This window comes from Salminus brasiliensis, chromosome 1, assembly GCF_030463535.1.
Source record: "Salminus brasiliensis chromosome 1, fSalBra1.hap2, whole genome shotgun sequence".
NCBI lineage: Eukaryota > Metazoa > Chordata > Actinopteri > Characiformes > Bryconidae > Salminus > Salminus brasiliensis.
In genome coordinates, this window is record NC_132878.1 from 6842558 (window position 1) to 6856858 (window position 14301).

The following is a 14301-nucleotide window of genomic DNA, read 5'->3' on the forward strand; positions in this document are numbered from 1 at the left end:
GGACAACTACTCTGATTTCTGTGCCTTTATTTGTACTGTGCACTCACCTGCACACATGAATTAAGCTGCTTAAGCTGCAACTCAACACCACCATTTATTTAGTGAGGTAAATCACATAGACATGTAGGCAAGCTGTCGGCTGTAACCAAGGGAAGGTACAGTAATGGATTCCTGGGCTTCATTATGTGTCCAATATCACATTGACCGCATGTTTACAAGCATGTTAAAAAATATCAGACAAGAAAAAAGTCCCACCACACCCCACCGTTTAGAGGAGGGATCTTTAATTCTGGTCCTGGAAAACCAGTGACCGACACAGTCTGGTGCATTCTCTGCTTAAACACATCTAAATCTACTATTTGTTATTTGGCAGGTGTAGCAGACACAAACTACACAAATTGGACAAAAGTATTTGGACAACCACTCTTTTTTTCATTGTTTGTTCCAAAATCAAGGGTATTAAACATGCGTTTATCCTGCTTTTGTTGGAGTAACTGTCTCTAGACTAGATAGATATTGGAGGAGCTCTGCAGTGAGGATTTTATTGCATTCTGCAACAAGAGCGTTAGTGAGGTCAGGATGTTGGATGATCACCACCCCACTTCATCATCATCCCCAACTCCTCCCATTCAAACTTACTGGATGGAGCACCATCATCATTCCAGAAAACACAGTTCTTCCACTACTCCACAGCTTAATGCTGGGGGGCTTTATACCCCTCTCTAGCACTCGCCTGCCATTAGGCAGCATGGTACCAATAGGTTTATGCAGATCTGCTCCAGAGAGTCTTATTGTATTGGCAGTACTTCTGTACAGGGACTAGCAATGAGTGCAACTTGAAGGGCCGTATGCATTGTTTATAAGGGGTGTCAAGGTAGTGCATGTCTGAGCAGGACCCCAGCAGGGGGTGTAGAGGATTTAGGGTCAGGACTTTAGTCTACGGACCACACATGGATTAAGCTGGATGACTGAGACAATTTAATAGGCTAAATTCTACAGTACAGCGTAGTGTTCGGGACAATCGGCAGAGGTAAAACTGGCTCTAGAAGAGATAACTTGGTCACGCCACATTAGGAGCAAAACCTCATATCTCCAAAACAGCAGCTAACTTCAAATAAAAAGGAGGGGTAACAAAACAAAAAAGACAACAGGTGGATGGATCCAGTCATTTGTATTGTCCCTGTGCTGCACCATCTCTAGCAGCCATCAGTGTCTTCTTTCCAGGGTGGTGGACGTCCTCGACTCTTGACGGAGATGGTGCTGGCACTTAGTTCCACAAGTAACCAATAACATTTAATGGACATCAGTGTAACTAGAACCCATTAGATGTAGTTTAAGATCTTTTCTATTGGACCATCCATCATGAAACGTTCCCACGACCTAACGAGCAGAGCAGCTGAGGTTTGCAAATGATGCATAAAACAAATGAATAAATAAGAAAACAGACATGGAGATACAAGGCTTTGTCCTGATAATATATATAACTATAACTATACTGTATGAACAACTTCAGTCAGTCAATAGTAGCGAGCATCTACTTCTACACCACTGAATTAGAGGCTTGTTGGAATGATACACTACTGATCAGCCATAACATTAGCACCACCAGGTGAAGTTTAAAAACATTCTTCTACTGTGGCATCTGTCCAGGGGTGGGATCTACACATTAGGCAGCAAGTGAGCAGTCAGCTCCTGAAGGTGACGAGGGTGTTGAAGCAGGAAACATGGGCGAGCATAAGAACCAAACTGTGACGGCTAGATGGCTGGAGGGTCAACAGAACACCTCCAAAATATCAGACAGGTCTTGTGGGGTGCTCCCGGTATGCAGCGGTCAGTACCTACCTAAAGTGCTCCAAGGAAGGACTAACAGTGAACCAATGACAAGGTCATCATGGGCACCTAACATTCATTGATGTGATCCATGGAGGCCCCACCTCACAACTTACAGGCCTTAAAGGATCTGCTGCTAATGTCTTGGGGCCGGATACCACAGCAGGACACCTTCGGAGGTCTTGTGTGGCGTCCATGCCTCAAATGGTCAGATCTGCTGTGGCAGCTCAATATTAGGCAGGTGGTGCTAATGTTATGGCTTAACTGACACTCAAAAGTACCATGGAAAGATAGATCCTGGTAGAGACATCCGGACTTCAATCACAGATCAATCACAACAATAGCAGCCGTGTTACTCAAGTCTTTAAATTACTGCAGAAACATAGAACTTTGGAGAACAGGTGTATCTTCATGTCTCCTGACCGCACATCCCGTCACACGAGCTTGAAGCTGCGTTCTCCCCGACCGAGCGTCCGACAACAAACGGAAGGTCAGCAACCGTTGCCTTCAGAGAATCCGTATAGTTGGTCTTGGCCATCCAAACTTGCCGTCTAACGGCCACCGACGCCGCCATGATCCTTCCAGACAATTCCGCCTGATGCGAGGAGAGCTGGAAGGCGAACTGTCCAATGAGCTTCAGCTCGCCGAGAACGGCAGGAAGCCTTTGAGAAGACTGTTCCTCAGACATCTCCGCCAGCAGACGCTTCTGGTACTCCGACAGATATCTCAAATAGTTTGCCGTCTTGGCTAACATGCCTGCGGTCTGATAGGCCTTTTCCACAAGAGCTTCGGTGAACTTCCAGTGTTCAGCAGGAATGGACCGCTCCTTGTTTCCTGAGGGCCTGACCGCTTGGAAGATGGCGGACATGAAGCTGTTGACTTGAGGCATATGGTCATAAGCTGGAGACTGGCATTCGTGGAGCTTGTACAACTCTGAGAAAATTGGCCTGAAGGGTTTCGAGCTTGCTGGGTTGGACCAAGTGATTTGTACTAAATCTTCAAACTCCGGCACCATGGTTGGAAGCGGTGGGTCAGAGCCGTTCGGTGAGGTAGGAAAATCGACACCCAAGTGTTTGGCTGCACGACTTATGAGATTCTGAAGCTCTTCGGATGCGAGAACCTCTTGCATCGGCACGTCGTTCGCAAACTGCAGAGAATCAGTTTCTCCATCGCCCTCAAGTGACAAACCTGACCTTGAACCACATGAGATACCTTCTGCCGTTTCTTCCTGTTTTACTACGACCGATGGGTCGATGGATCCGCTCACCATGGACTCAACATTTAAACCGGTCTGTTCTCCTCGATCCACCTGGGTTAAGCTAAAAGCCTGAGAGATTTCCACAGTATTTGGGCAAACCGGAACAGGAGCTGCTGAGGAACCTTTCTTCTCGAGAACATCAATCCTCCTCTCCAGAACGCTCCACTGCATTTGCATGGTCCTCTGCTGGGCTTCCAGTTTCTGATGCACCATCTCTAGCAGCCGTCCGTTTCTTCTGTCCATCCGATTGGACCTTCTCGATTCCCGGCGCGCCCTCTTGCCCTTGACGGACTCGCAGGAGGATTCAGACGAGCTCCAGGATGAAGAGGAGGATGGAGATGGGGAACGCTTGCGCCTGTGTCCGTAGCCCCTGTTTGAGTGCCTCGAGCAGCAGGAACGACACCTAGACGAATGGCGCCTTTTGTGGGACGTGGAAGTGGAGGTGGAAGGCATCGGTGGAGGATTTGCATGCTCCACAGATGGAGCCGGGTCGGACGTATGCTGCAAGGCTAAACGGGACACGTACGTTCCCTTTACGATGCCGGCATTAGGCTCAGACAGACCCGGAGACGGGGAGAGAATGGTGAACATCACCGGTACGGTTGAAGATGACGGAGTCGGTGCTCCCGTTTCGGTCCGTGAAGTGGTTGGCACAGCTGTTGCCGCCTTCATTGGCCTGGACTCCATAACCGGGGCAGGCGGAGTCACTGTCTCCAGCTTAGTCTGAACTCCAGTCTGAGCGGCTTCGTTTTTCCTCTGCTGGGTCTCCTGGTGAATCACCTCCTGCACCTTCGTGAGACGCTTGATGCAGGTGCTCCAGTCCATCTTGGCACAGTGGGGACATTTCCCGTACTCCAGGACGGCCTCCTTGGCATGCTGAATGCCCAGGCAAAGCAAACACCTGTCGTGGGTGTCCTTGGACTGGATTTTGTAATTGCGGCAAGCACACCATGTGAACTTCACAGTCGAACTTGCCATGATATGCAGCCAGGCTTGTCAGGGTGTTGGCCAGGCACTCATACGTACAGTTCTGGAAAAAGGAATACAACAATAATTAATTTATGCATTAAGCAAGATAAGATAGTCCTAAGATAGTCCTTTATTAGTCCCGCAGTGGGGAAATTCCCAGAAATAAATCAGGGAAGAGCGCGACCGCAGTCTCCCACTACCAGAAATTATGCAGTCGAGATTCCCACATTTCGGGAATTCGCAGGGGTCAGCACAACCGGAGTGCAATGGCTGAGCCTCACCCTGGGTGAACCACCTTCTTGATCATGGTATCTCCCCTGCCAGGTAAGTATCAGGTAAGTAAGACATAAGGTTCCTAACCTCCTAACCAGTGGATTATACACACACACACACACACACACACACACTATATAGACAAAAGTATTGGGACACCAGTTCGTTTAGCGTGTCTTCTGAAATTATGGGTAATTATATGTATAAATAAAGAGTTTATCCTGCTTTTGTTACAGTGACCATCTCTACTGTCCAGGGAAAAGGCTTTCTACTAGATTTTGGAGGAGCATTGCTGTGAAGAGGGTTAGTGAGGTCAGGATGTTGGATGATCACCGCCTCCCCGACTCATCCCAAAAAAAAAGTACTGGATGGAGCTTCATCCATCCTTCCAGAGAACACAGCTCTTCCACTGCTCCACATCTCCACGCTGGGGGGGCTTTACACCCCTCATGCCCACGCCTGGCATTAGGCAGTGTCAGCAATGGTGCAACTTAAAGTAGCTGAATGCGTTGATTTGAAGGGGTGTCCACATACATTTGGACAGAGCTGATTTGAACTACTTTGATTAGAATTTCATTAAAGGCCATTTGTGGTTTTCTGTCGTTCACGTGCTGAGCAGTCGTCTGGTGGGACCAATAGACAGGATTTAGGAAGATAAATAAATAATAGCATTAAAAAATTAACATTTCAGATCAATGAATATAATATAATATAAACATAACATAAACGTTTAGCATAATTTAAGGCTGATAAATCCTCTCTGTCAGCCAGTATGAGCTGGTCTGTGTGCAGTTCTGCAGAATCAGCCCAGTTTACAGGTCCAGCGCCACACCGTGCTACTGCCGAGGCGCGCACACGCACACGCACGCACGCACGCACGCACGCACACACACACACACACACCTGCTTCTTACCTTAAAAACGGGAGAACAGAGAGGATATGTAAAGCTCAGACTCTGCAGCCCCCCTCGAGCTATAAACACACACACACACGGTGGTCCGCTTTGATGACGTCACACTGTCTGCGACGGACTCTCTCCCCACGGTAGAGTCTGTACACTTATTTATATTAATAATTAATTAATTTTAGCTCATCACCTAAATACTCAAATACTATTCATCTGTCTCCAGAGCTCTTATGTGATGCTATTTTTAAAAATAAATAAATAAATAAATAAATAAAAATGTTAAAAGCATACACACACATACAAATATAAAATCCACATGATATATATATATATAGTCAAGTCAAGTCAAGTCAAGTGGGTTTTATTGTCATTTCAACTACATACAGAGTACACAGTGAAACGAAACAACGTTCCTCCAGGACCATGGTGCAACATAGACAGTGCATACAGAACACAAGTGCAACACAAACAAGTGCGGACAGACAACACAACACAGTACAGACAGAGGATAATAAATAATTAGGGGTAGTGTGCAAATTATGCAGTGTGTAATAAATATTGAGTCCAGTGAGGTAGTAAAGTTATTAGTGCAAATGCTTGTGCAAAAAATGCTTCCCATGTTATCTGGGGTAAATGGTTGGAGAGAGAGAGAGAGAGAGAGAGAGCATGTAACAGAAAAGATATCAGCTCAGAAGTTGAGTTGTGTTGAGAAGTCTGATGGCTTGGGGGAAGAAGCTGTTGCAGAGTCTGGTCGTGTTGGACCGGATGCTGCGGTACCTTCTTCCTGATGGCAGGAGGGAGAACAGTCTGTGTGAAGGGTGGGTGGAGTCATCCACAATGCTGGTTGCTTTGCGGATGCAGCGGGTGGTGTAAATGTCCATGACAGAGGGGAGAGAGACTCCGATGATCCCCTCAGCTGTCCTCACAATGCGTTGGAGGGACTTGCGGTCAGAGGCTGTGCAGGTCCCAAACCAGGCAGTGATGCAGCTGCTCAGGATGCTCTCTATGGTCCCCCTATAGAAGAGGGTGAGGATGGGTGGAGGGAGACGGGCCTTTCTCAGCTTCCGGAGGAAGTAGAGACGCTGCTGGGCTTTCTTGGCTGTATATATAACATATATATAACATATATAGGGGGTTATAAAACCTTGATCTGTGGAGCAGTGGAACAGTATTCTCTCGCTATCAGTACCTTTGGGATGAGTTAGGGTGGTCACCCCATACCCCTCTAGCCCACGCCTGGCATTGAGCATGGTGCCAACAGGCTCATTTTGGTTTATCTGCTCCAGAGAGTCCTATTCTATTGGCAGTACTTTTCTACAGGCACTGGACAAGCTGTGTGTGTGCATTTGCACATCTGTGTCAATGATGGGTTTGTCTTAAGAGAATATGGAGGATATATTAAAGCTCAGACTGAAGCCCCCCAGCTATATACACACACTGTCTGTCTGGTTATCATATCTCTTACGCAATGCAAATTATATCAAATAAATAAAAAATAAATGAAACTTATATATGTGTGTGTGTGTGTTTTATATATATGTATATGTTTATACATATATACATATACGTGTGTGTATAAATGAATATAAATATTTAAATAAATATAGAAATACATCTTATAGGATGCATTCATTAGAAGGGGTGTCCACAAACATTTGGACCTACAGTGTACAGAAACCCATTTACAACAAGTTGTTACAGTGAGTGTTTTAACCCCGACCAGAGCCGGTTCATGAGGAGCCTGGCTTCTTCTTACTTTCCCCATTTGTTCTAGTAATTTAATCATAATTATTATCATTAATATTATAAAGTAGAAGCATGCATGACACTAAAACATCTTTAAAAGATAAAATTAGCAGAATACTTTCATTCTTCTACAGCAAACGAGCTACTGAGTGCTGATTGGCTGATGAGCTAAATCACTGGGGCAGTGGTGGCCTATGGGTTATTGATCACAGGGTTTTGGGTTTGGGTTCCCTTGATCTGCTCCCCAGCGCCACAGCAAAGGCTGCCCTTCGCTCAGGCCCCGGGGGCTAAAAGTCTCACAGTGCTCACTGATCTCTACTTCAATCGCACAAATGAGCCATTCGTTTTGTACTTGTTCAGGAGCGCCCCCTTGTGTCTGAACAAACTGGAGGACTGTGTGAAGTGGCACGTCTCCTCACTGCAAGACCTCAGAATGAGGAACAACGATCAGGCTGAAAAGATCATTTAAAAATCCCCCAAAAATTACATGAAAAAAGGTGAGGAACCCCTCATTTGTCTTGATTATAAAAATAATTACAGAATTTCAGATTTGTCACCTCTCTACACAATGATCTGCTCATTAAAATACATGCAATTCCATAAGAGTTCAAAAATGATCACCGTGGCGTTCCGCTAGACCCCAGCATGAAGGCCACAGAGCCAGTCCTGAAACTTTTCTATCCATGATCTTGGTCTAGAGTCTGAAACATGGCTGTGAGGTATCGTACTCAAAGACAGAGGCAGGTTAATGCACACATCAGTTTATTATTTTTTTACTTTGCCCATGGGTTTAAAACCTCGCCTTTTTCTGTTCTTCTTCAATTTCTTGTTAAAATTGGCAGCCTGGACCTGCAAAAACAGAGAGTGGTAGAATCAGAGGACCATACGACCTTACGACTTTCATCAAAACATACATTTATAAAGATAAACACGGCTGAAGGATTTATGGAACCTCAGAGGTTTAGGGCTAAACCCTGAGGCCTAGACTTCTGCCTTCCACTTTTGATTGGGAACTTGGGAACGGACCTTTTTGCGTTTCTGTTTGACTTGTTTTTCATCTTTATCAGAAATCTCCATTTCATCCTCATCTGTCTGGAAGTCATCTTCATCTGCCTCCATCTTTTCTTGCTCCTCTGGGCTCTTTAGAATGAACATGGAGGCTGTGGAGAACAGACAGAGACCGTGATTAAAAAATTAACTGGCACCAACTTCAACCGTGGGCAGATGCTGATATCCAAATGATTAGAATCGTACATACACCACATGTCCAAAAATGTATGGACACCCTTTTTAATGAAGGCATTCAGCTACTACATCAGCTTCACTTTAAGTTAAGAAGGTATTTTCCTTCTCCTGTGAAGTCGCAGTTCTGGAGATACGAGGTCTTCGTGGGACAGTGACAATAGACTAATATAATAATAAGCTTTTTAAGGTTTAAGGTTTAAAGAAGTTGATGCAAAGGTTCTTTACTCCTCTGAAGCTTCTTCACTCACAGCTCCTTTTCTAATGGTTCTTTCTGGAACCGCAGAAGGTTCTTTTATAACACTGCTTAAAAGAACCTTTATAGCACCTTTATTTTTCAGAGTGCACAATGAAATGCTCCTCTATGCATTTCTCAGTGTGGAAAGCTGGAGGCTTATAATTATAAATATAATTAAATATAATTATAATTAAAAATATATATTTTTATATATTACAGTTTTATATTTAAGCTTTTTTATATCTATATTTTATATAAGTTTTTTTTTTTTTTTTTACATTTTTTAAACTATACCAAAAAACAAAAAAACAAAAAAAAACTCAAAACCCTGAGATCTGAGATGTCCTGATGCACACACTTCCTAAACATACTAAACTGAACCGAGGTCAGAGATGAATACAGTTAGCTATCAGACTGCGGTTTCTGTGCTAACAAACAAAAGTGTTGGATACTGACGTGGATAGAGATCAGACATGCTGTCCTCAGAATCACTGCCCTCCTCTCCACTGGAGGTGGGGGCCCAGATGCCACTGTCCTGCTTCTGCTTGTGTCCTTTCTCACGGTCCCTCTCCATGTCATCATCTGTGTGTTTGGGTCGGTTCGTCGCTCTGAGGCGGGCTGGAACAAACTTCTCCCCTTTCTTCATACACTCCTCATCTGAAACGAGATCGGCTGTTAGTCCAGTAGATTTAAAGAGCTAAAGCCAAGTCAAATCTACAATGTGTCCAAAAGTTTGTAGACACCAATGATCTTCTAAAATCAAGGATATTTGCTGCGATATCTGCTGGGTTAACAGCTGCTTGTGCTTTCCAGTAGACGTTGGAACACTTATGTGAGGACAATTTGATTGCACTCAGCCACAGGAGTATTAGTGACTCCTACGCATCTAATTCTGGAGGACTTTATTACCCTACTAGCCAGTACTCGGCCCCTTAGACCTCTATACCACATCTTAAAGGGGCCTTACTGCATTCATTTTGGCATAGTTGAATAATGAGAGTTCAGTACTTGGAAGTGACAAACCATGAACCTCCAACACTGCAGTTCCTCCTTCAAAAGAACATCCAGCAGAACCAAAACAGAGCTGGAAAACGGGCCGATTCCAAAACCCCAAAACTGTTACATCACAGACTCCACTTGTTATATTCACACCCCAAAATTTTACATAAACCCCTAGAGAAAGCTCTAGTCAGTCTAAGCTGGTAAAACGGTAAAAATTGATGGTGGCTCCAGGAGAATAAGGTGGTGTTGATACTGGAGAGCAGCTCATCACCTCCAGACTGTGCTAGTTATGGAAATACAGGTTACTACAGGAACCAGGCCTCGTAACCACGACTTCTCCGTCCAGTCCGTCCGGTGCTAATCTAAAAGCTAACACTACCGGACGCTAGCTGTTACCGTCTCTTCTTTCCATTGTTTCCCAAAAACAAACTGGTCTCTATGTCGGCTGAACCAAACTGGAGCTAAACCCACATCAGAAGGGAAAGAGCCGGCTTACTTTATTCATGAAAAGGTACGATTTCAGAGAGCCAAATCCGGGGAAGCAAATGAGGGCCAGGCTAAAAGCTGGAGGACACAAGGAGAGGACAGCCGTGCTATCTGGCAAGATTTTTTTTGTTGCAGTGTTAAAGCTATGCTGTAATACGTGGCGTCTCTGATCTGTTGCTGGTGCTGTAAACCAGCCGAAAGAAGGTATAGCTTATCCACCCCTTTCCCATGAGCCCGCCGTAAAAGCAAAAACCAGCAGGTTTCATTCTGAGGTAAAGTAACAGGGTGGTAAATAGGCTTGAAACACTGCATCTGAGCATTTTTTCCACCCCACAAGTCATACATTAATTACTATTTACACATCACACAACTGAGAATACACAATAAAGGTCCCTTTGAAGTCACTGCATTTACTCTTTAGATCTTTCTGGATCTATCGTGTAGCTACCAATGGAAAACAGATTCAAAAGATGAACAATAAAATTAGGTAATCGTCTTGGATCACCCAGCCCTAATGCAGCACCCTGTCTCGAGTTTTGCCTTTACATTTACATTTATGGCATTTAGCAGACGCTCTTCTCCAGAGCGACTTACAAAGTGCTTCACTATTTACCCAAGAAAAACCTCAGCTAGTTAGAATAGACCAATAAATCAAAGGATACCTCTAAGCTTTAGACATCACTAAATACAAGACAATAAGGTGACCATAGTACTCTAATCGTCCAAGTACTCTCAGAAGAGGAGGGTCTTCAGTCTGCGTTTGAAGACAACGAGCGACTCGGCCATTCGGACACCCAGGGGCAGCTCGTTCCACCACTTTGGTGCCAGGACAGAAAAAAGCCTGGACGCTCGTCTTCCGCGGATTTTGAGGGATGGCGGGTCGAGCCGAGCCCTACTTGAAGCTCGAAGGGCTCTTGGTGCAGATCGGCTTTTGACCATTGCCATCAAGTACGGAGGGGCTGGTCCATTCTTGGCTTTGTAGGCCAGTGTCAGGGTTTTAAATCTGATGCGGGCAGCAACAGGAAGCCAGTGAAGAGAGAATGCAGTAGTGGAGTGACATGGCTGAATTTAGGGCCTCTAGACCTTGCCCTATCGTATGTCCTACCTATTCTGCACTGGAGACTTAGCCTGACTGTTTGGTTGTACTGTATGTACAGTATAATGACAAAGTTGAACACAAAGTTGAATTACAGTAAAAATATTCATTAAAAAAAATCAACACGATTTAATTATTAACGTTATTATAAGAGAGGTACTTACAATAAGTTAGAGCCTTCTTATATCGTTTTCCGTTAACGTGCCGTAGAACATGCTCAGGCACGCGGTTGATGTGTCTCAGGGTCAGCTTGCAAAAAAGGTGATTTCTGTAGTGAAAGAAATGCAAATGTTAGCAAATATAGCTAAACTAATATGAGGCCATAATTCAGCCCATTTCTGCCATCTGGCTGAAGACGAAAGCTCTGAAAGAAGCCTTGGATCTCAGTTTAGGTCCAAATTGGCTAGAGGGGTATAAAGCCACCCCCACCAGTATTGAGCTGTGGAGCAGCGGAACAGTGTTCTCTGGAACGACGGTCAGAGCTCAATCCAATGCTTTTAGGAGGAGTTGGGAAGTTAGGGATGAGGTGCTCACTTGGTGATCATCCAACATCTCGAGCAATGCTTTGAAGCCTACTAGAAAGCCTTGCTCCAGTTACTCCAACAATAGCAGGATCAAATCTTTTTTTAATACCTTTTTTTAAAATCAATGCATGACCAGGTGTCCCAATACTTTTGTCCATTTAGCGTATATTCCAGACCATACCAATACAAGATATCACTGTTATTTACTCAGGGCCACGGATTTCATATATCTGATATGATTTATCAACAGTGGGGAAACGCACAGATGAGCCAAAACATTATGACCATTCTAATATTCATAATGTTTTGGCTCATTTGCCACTGTTGACAAATCATACCAGATATACGAAATCAGGACCCCCGAGTGGTTCAGCGGGATAAGGGGCTGTCACTGACGTCTGTGCTAGCTGGCTGCACAGGTGTCGGTCCTTACCCTCCCAGTGTCGGGAGCATTGCATGTGATAGGGGGAGAATATGCATGGGTGGGGTAACTGGTGAACCATGGGGAAAATGGGAAAAAATAATAATAAGATATAAAATCTAATATTTTGGAGCATAAAACTTAAATCTAGGCCCGAATGCATAAAACCATTCAAACAGATTTCTAATGCAAACTAGAAGAAACCTCAGGACTGCAGCGGCTGGACTTACGGTTGTTTTGTGCTCGGGACCAGGTGTGGTTCGTACTGGCTGTAGTTAAATTCAGCAGTGGCACACAGTTTCTTGAACTTAATACCAGACGTGAAATTCCGCAGCTCCGTAAGGTTGCAGGGAAGCTCATGGCCATTCAAAGAGCACTTGATCTGAAAGAGGAGAACAGCGTTTATTAGACTGGACTATTGGACGAGTCAGTTAATCCCTGAAGGAGGGCCTGTACTAGGAAAAACCAGAAGACCTGTAGGATGTAGCTCTCGGACACGGTTCTGGTTTAATACTGTGCTGCTCAGTCCAGACCTGAGGTCACTTTACTGCATCAGTCTTCAAGGCACAGTCCCAGGACGTCCGGGGCCCCATCTACACAATTCCCAATTCCCCATCTACCCTCAATGAGACCTAGACCTCAATCAGATGACCCCTGGCATCAACTAAGCGTCTCAGAATTCACAGCAACACGTCCACCCTTGAGGTAGATGGGCTACAACCGCTGAAGACCACATCAGGTTCCACTTCTTTCAGCCAAGAACAGAAAGCTGAGGCTGCAGTGGCTCAGCACAGGCTCTCCAACAGTGGACAGACCGAAAATGCCTAGCCTGGTCTGAAGCATGACCTTCCATGGACCCAACCTGGCTTGAAGGCCACAGACTATTTGGGTGCTGTTGCTGACCATGTGCATCCCTTCATGACCAGGGTTTACCACCATAGTTCAGTGTTCTTCAGAGGTTCTTTCCAGTCATTGGACCTGAATTTGTACACCTTGAGGGGGAGATTTAGAGCATGGAGGTGTCCACATGGACCAGAATCTTAAAGGAGGTCTTGGAGTTCAAGCTATGAAGAAGTGAGGCTGAGAGCTGAGAGTGAAGGAGGCCTACAGAACAGACAGAACCTCTCTAAAGTGCAGATCATTAGAAGTAGGGAAGCACCTTCTTGTCCTCAGTGAGCTGCAGAAAAGGCTGGTTTTGGAGGAAGTCTCTCAGCTCGGCTGGTAGATCCTCCATCTCTGCACAGCTGAAGCTCTTCCACGTGTGGAAACCCTCGTGTTCCTCTCAAACGACTGATCTCAGGAGCGCAGTGTGCCTTTAGACCAGAGCACAGAGCACAGACCACCACCACCCCACACTAACCCCCCGACTGCTCCAACCACAGCGTGAAAACTGCTAGATTTGACCATTCAGCTCAGCTGTGATGGAGAAAGTCTGCGACTGTGTTTGTGATCACAGTGTAGACAGCGCGGCCATGATGTCACGCCGAGGGTCCTCAACTCAGAGAGGCGACCTCAACAGCGCCTACAGAAAACAATACAAAATAAAAGCTCATGCCGTTCAAGCACTGCCTTAATTAATTCGGTTAATTAGTAATAAATAATATTAAAATATTAAAAATTTTATTACTGCCTACAAATATTTTAACAGGCACGCTATCGTGCCTGTAAGTTCTATCAATTATTTATATTTATTCATTAATTACGCAAACACATAAAAACTATAAATAAAATTAGTCATGCCAATGTTTTCAAATGTTTCATTAATAATAATAATAAAAAAATAAGAATAGAATCTGAAATTATATTAAAATATTTCTTACCACTGCCGGACATTAAATCACAAATTAAGTAATAAAGTAATATATTTAAAAACATTTTAATACAAAAAAATAAAGCTTATTAAACCTATACACGATATTAAAATTAGTATTGTATAATGATAACATTACTACGATAATAACTGCTATATGTGTTTAATATATTTATATTTTATATGCATAATAGTGCCTTGTATTTGATTTATAATACATTAGAAATGTATTTATAATAATTAAAAAAATAAAAATCAAATATTAATACATGAAAAATAATCATGGAAAATAATACAGACGAAATACACAGTAACCATAGTAACTGCGCGTGATTTGCATTTAATATTGACACAAAAATATTTTATTCGATTTTTTTTAGGTTTTAATGTATTTTATTTAATTTTATCATTAATTTTTCTATTTCTGTTGTGTTTATTGTGTATTATTTGATGTTGTTTATTTCGCTGTGGCAGCGCAGGCAGCTGAAGGGCCTCAGT

At 44.0% G+C, this 14301-nt stretch overlaps 2 protein-coding genes and 1 non-coding gene across 3 annotated transcripts; all 3 read right to left on the reverse strand.

Annotated features, from left to right (window-relative positions):
* Positions 1–81: 81 nt before the first annotated feature.
* Positions 82–5333, reverse strand: LOC140572291 (uncharacterized). The gene is made up of 2 exons (XM_072692745.1): positions 5245–5333; positions 82–4118 (listed from the first exon to the last, which is right to left on the reverse strand). The coding sequence occupies exon 2, from the start codon at positions 4064–4066 to the stop codon at positions 2240–2242; it is 1827 nt and encodes a 608-aa protein (XP_072548846.1). The 5' UTR covers positions 4067–4118; positions 5245–5333; the 3' UTR covers positions 82–2239.
* LOC140538445 (U1 spliceosomal RNA) lies at positions 4226–4389 on the reverse strand. Its single transcript, XR_011977760.1, has one exon. It is a non-coding gene; the product is annotated as a U1 spliceosomal RNA (small nuclear RNA).
* A 2396-nt stretch (positions 5334–7729) lies between the features above and the next one.
* surf2 (surfeit 2) lies at positions 7730–13480 on the reverse strand. Its single transcript, XM_072692746.1, has 6 exons — positions 13153–13480; positions 12224–12375; positions 11213–11316; positions 8921–9121; positions 8011–8144; positions 7730–7833 (listed from the first exon to the last, which is right to left on the reverse strand). Exons 1-6 carry the CDS (start codon positions 13225–13227, stop codon positions 7750–7752), a joined length of 750 nt encoding a protein of 249 aa, XP_072548847.1. The 5' UTR covers positions 13228–13480; the 3' UTR covers positions 7730–7749.
* Between the last annotated feature and the right edge of the window lie 821 nt (positions 13481–14301).

What these genes read in the sequence shown, in the direction of transcription:
- LOC140572291 (XM_072692745.1), bottom strand. Translation starts at nt 4,066, where the DNA reads ATGGCAAGTTCGACTGTGAAGTTCACATGGTGTGCTTGCCGCAATTAC.
- surf2 (XM_072692746.1), bottom strand. Translation starts at nt 13,227, where the DNA reads ATGGAGGATCTACCAGCCGAGCTGAGAGACTTCCTCCAAAACCAGCCT. An exon ending in GTCCCGAGCACAAAACAACC is followed by an intron (nt 11,317 to 12,223) that starts GTAAGTCCAGCC and finishes CTTTCACTACAG; the next exon opens with AAATCACCTTTTTTGCAAGC. An exon ending in CATGTCTGATCTCTATCCAC is followed by an intron (nt 8,145 to 8,920) that starts GTCAGTATCCAA and finishes TGTTCTCCACAG; the next exon opens with CCTCCATGTTCATTCTAAAG.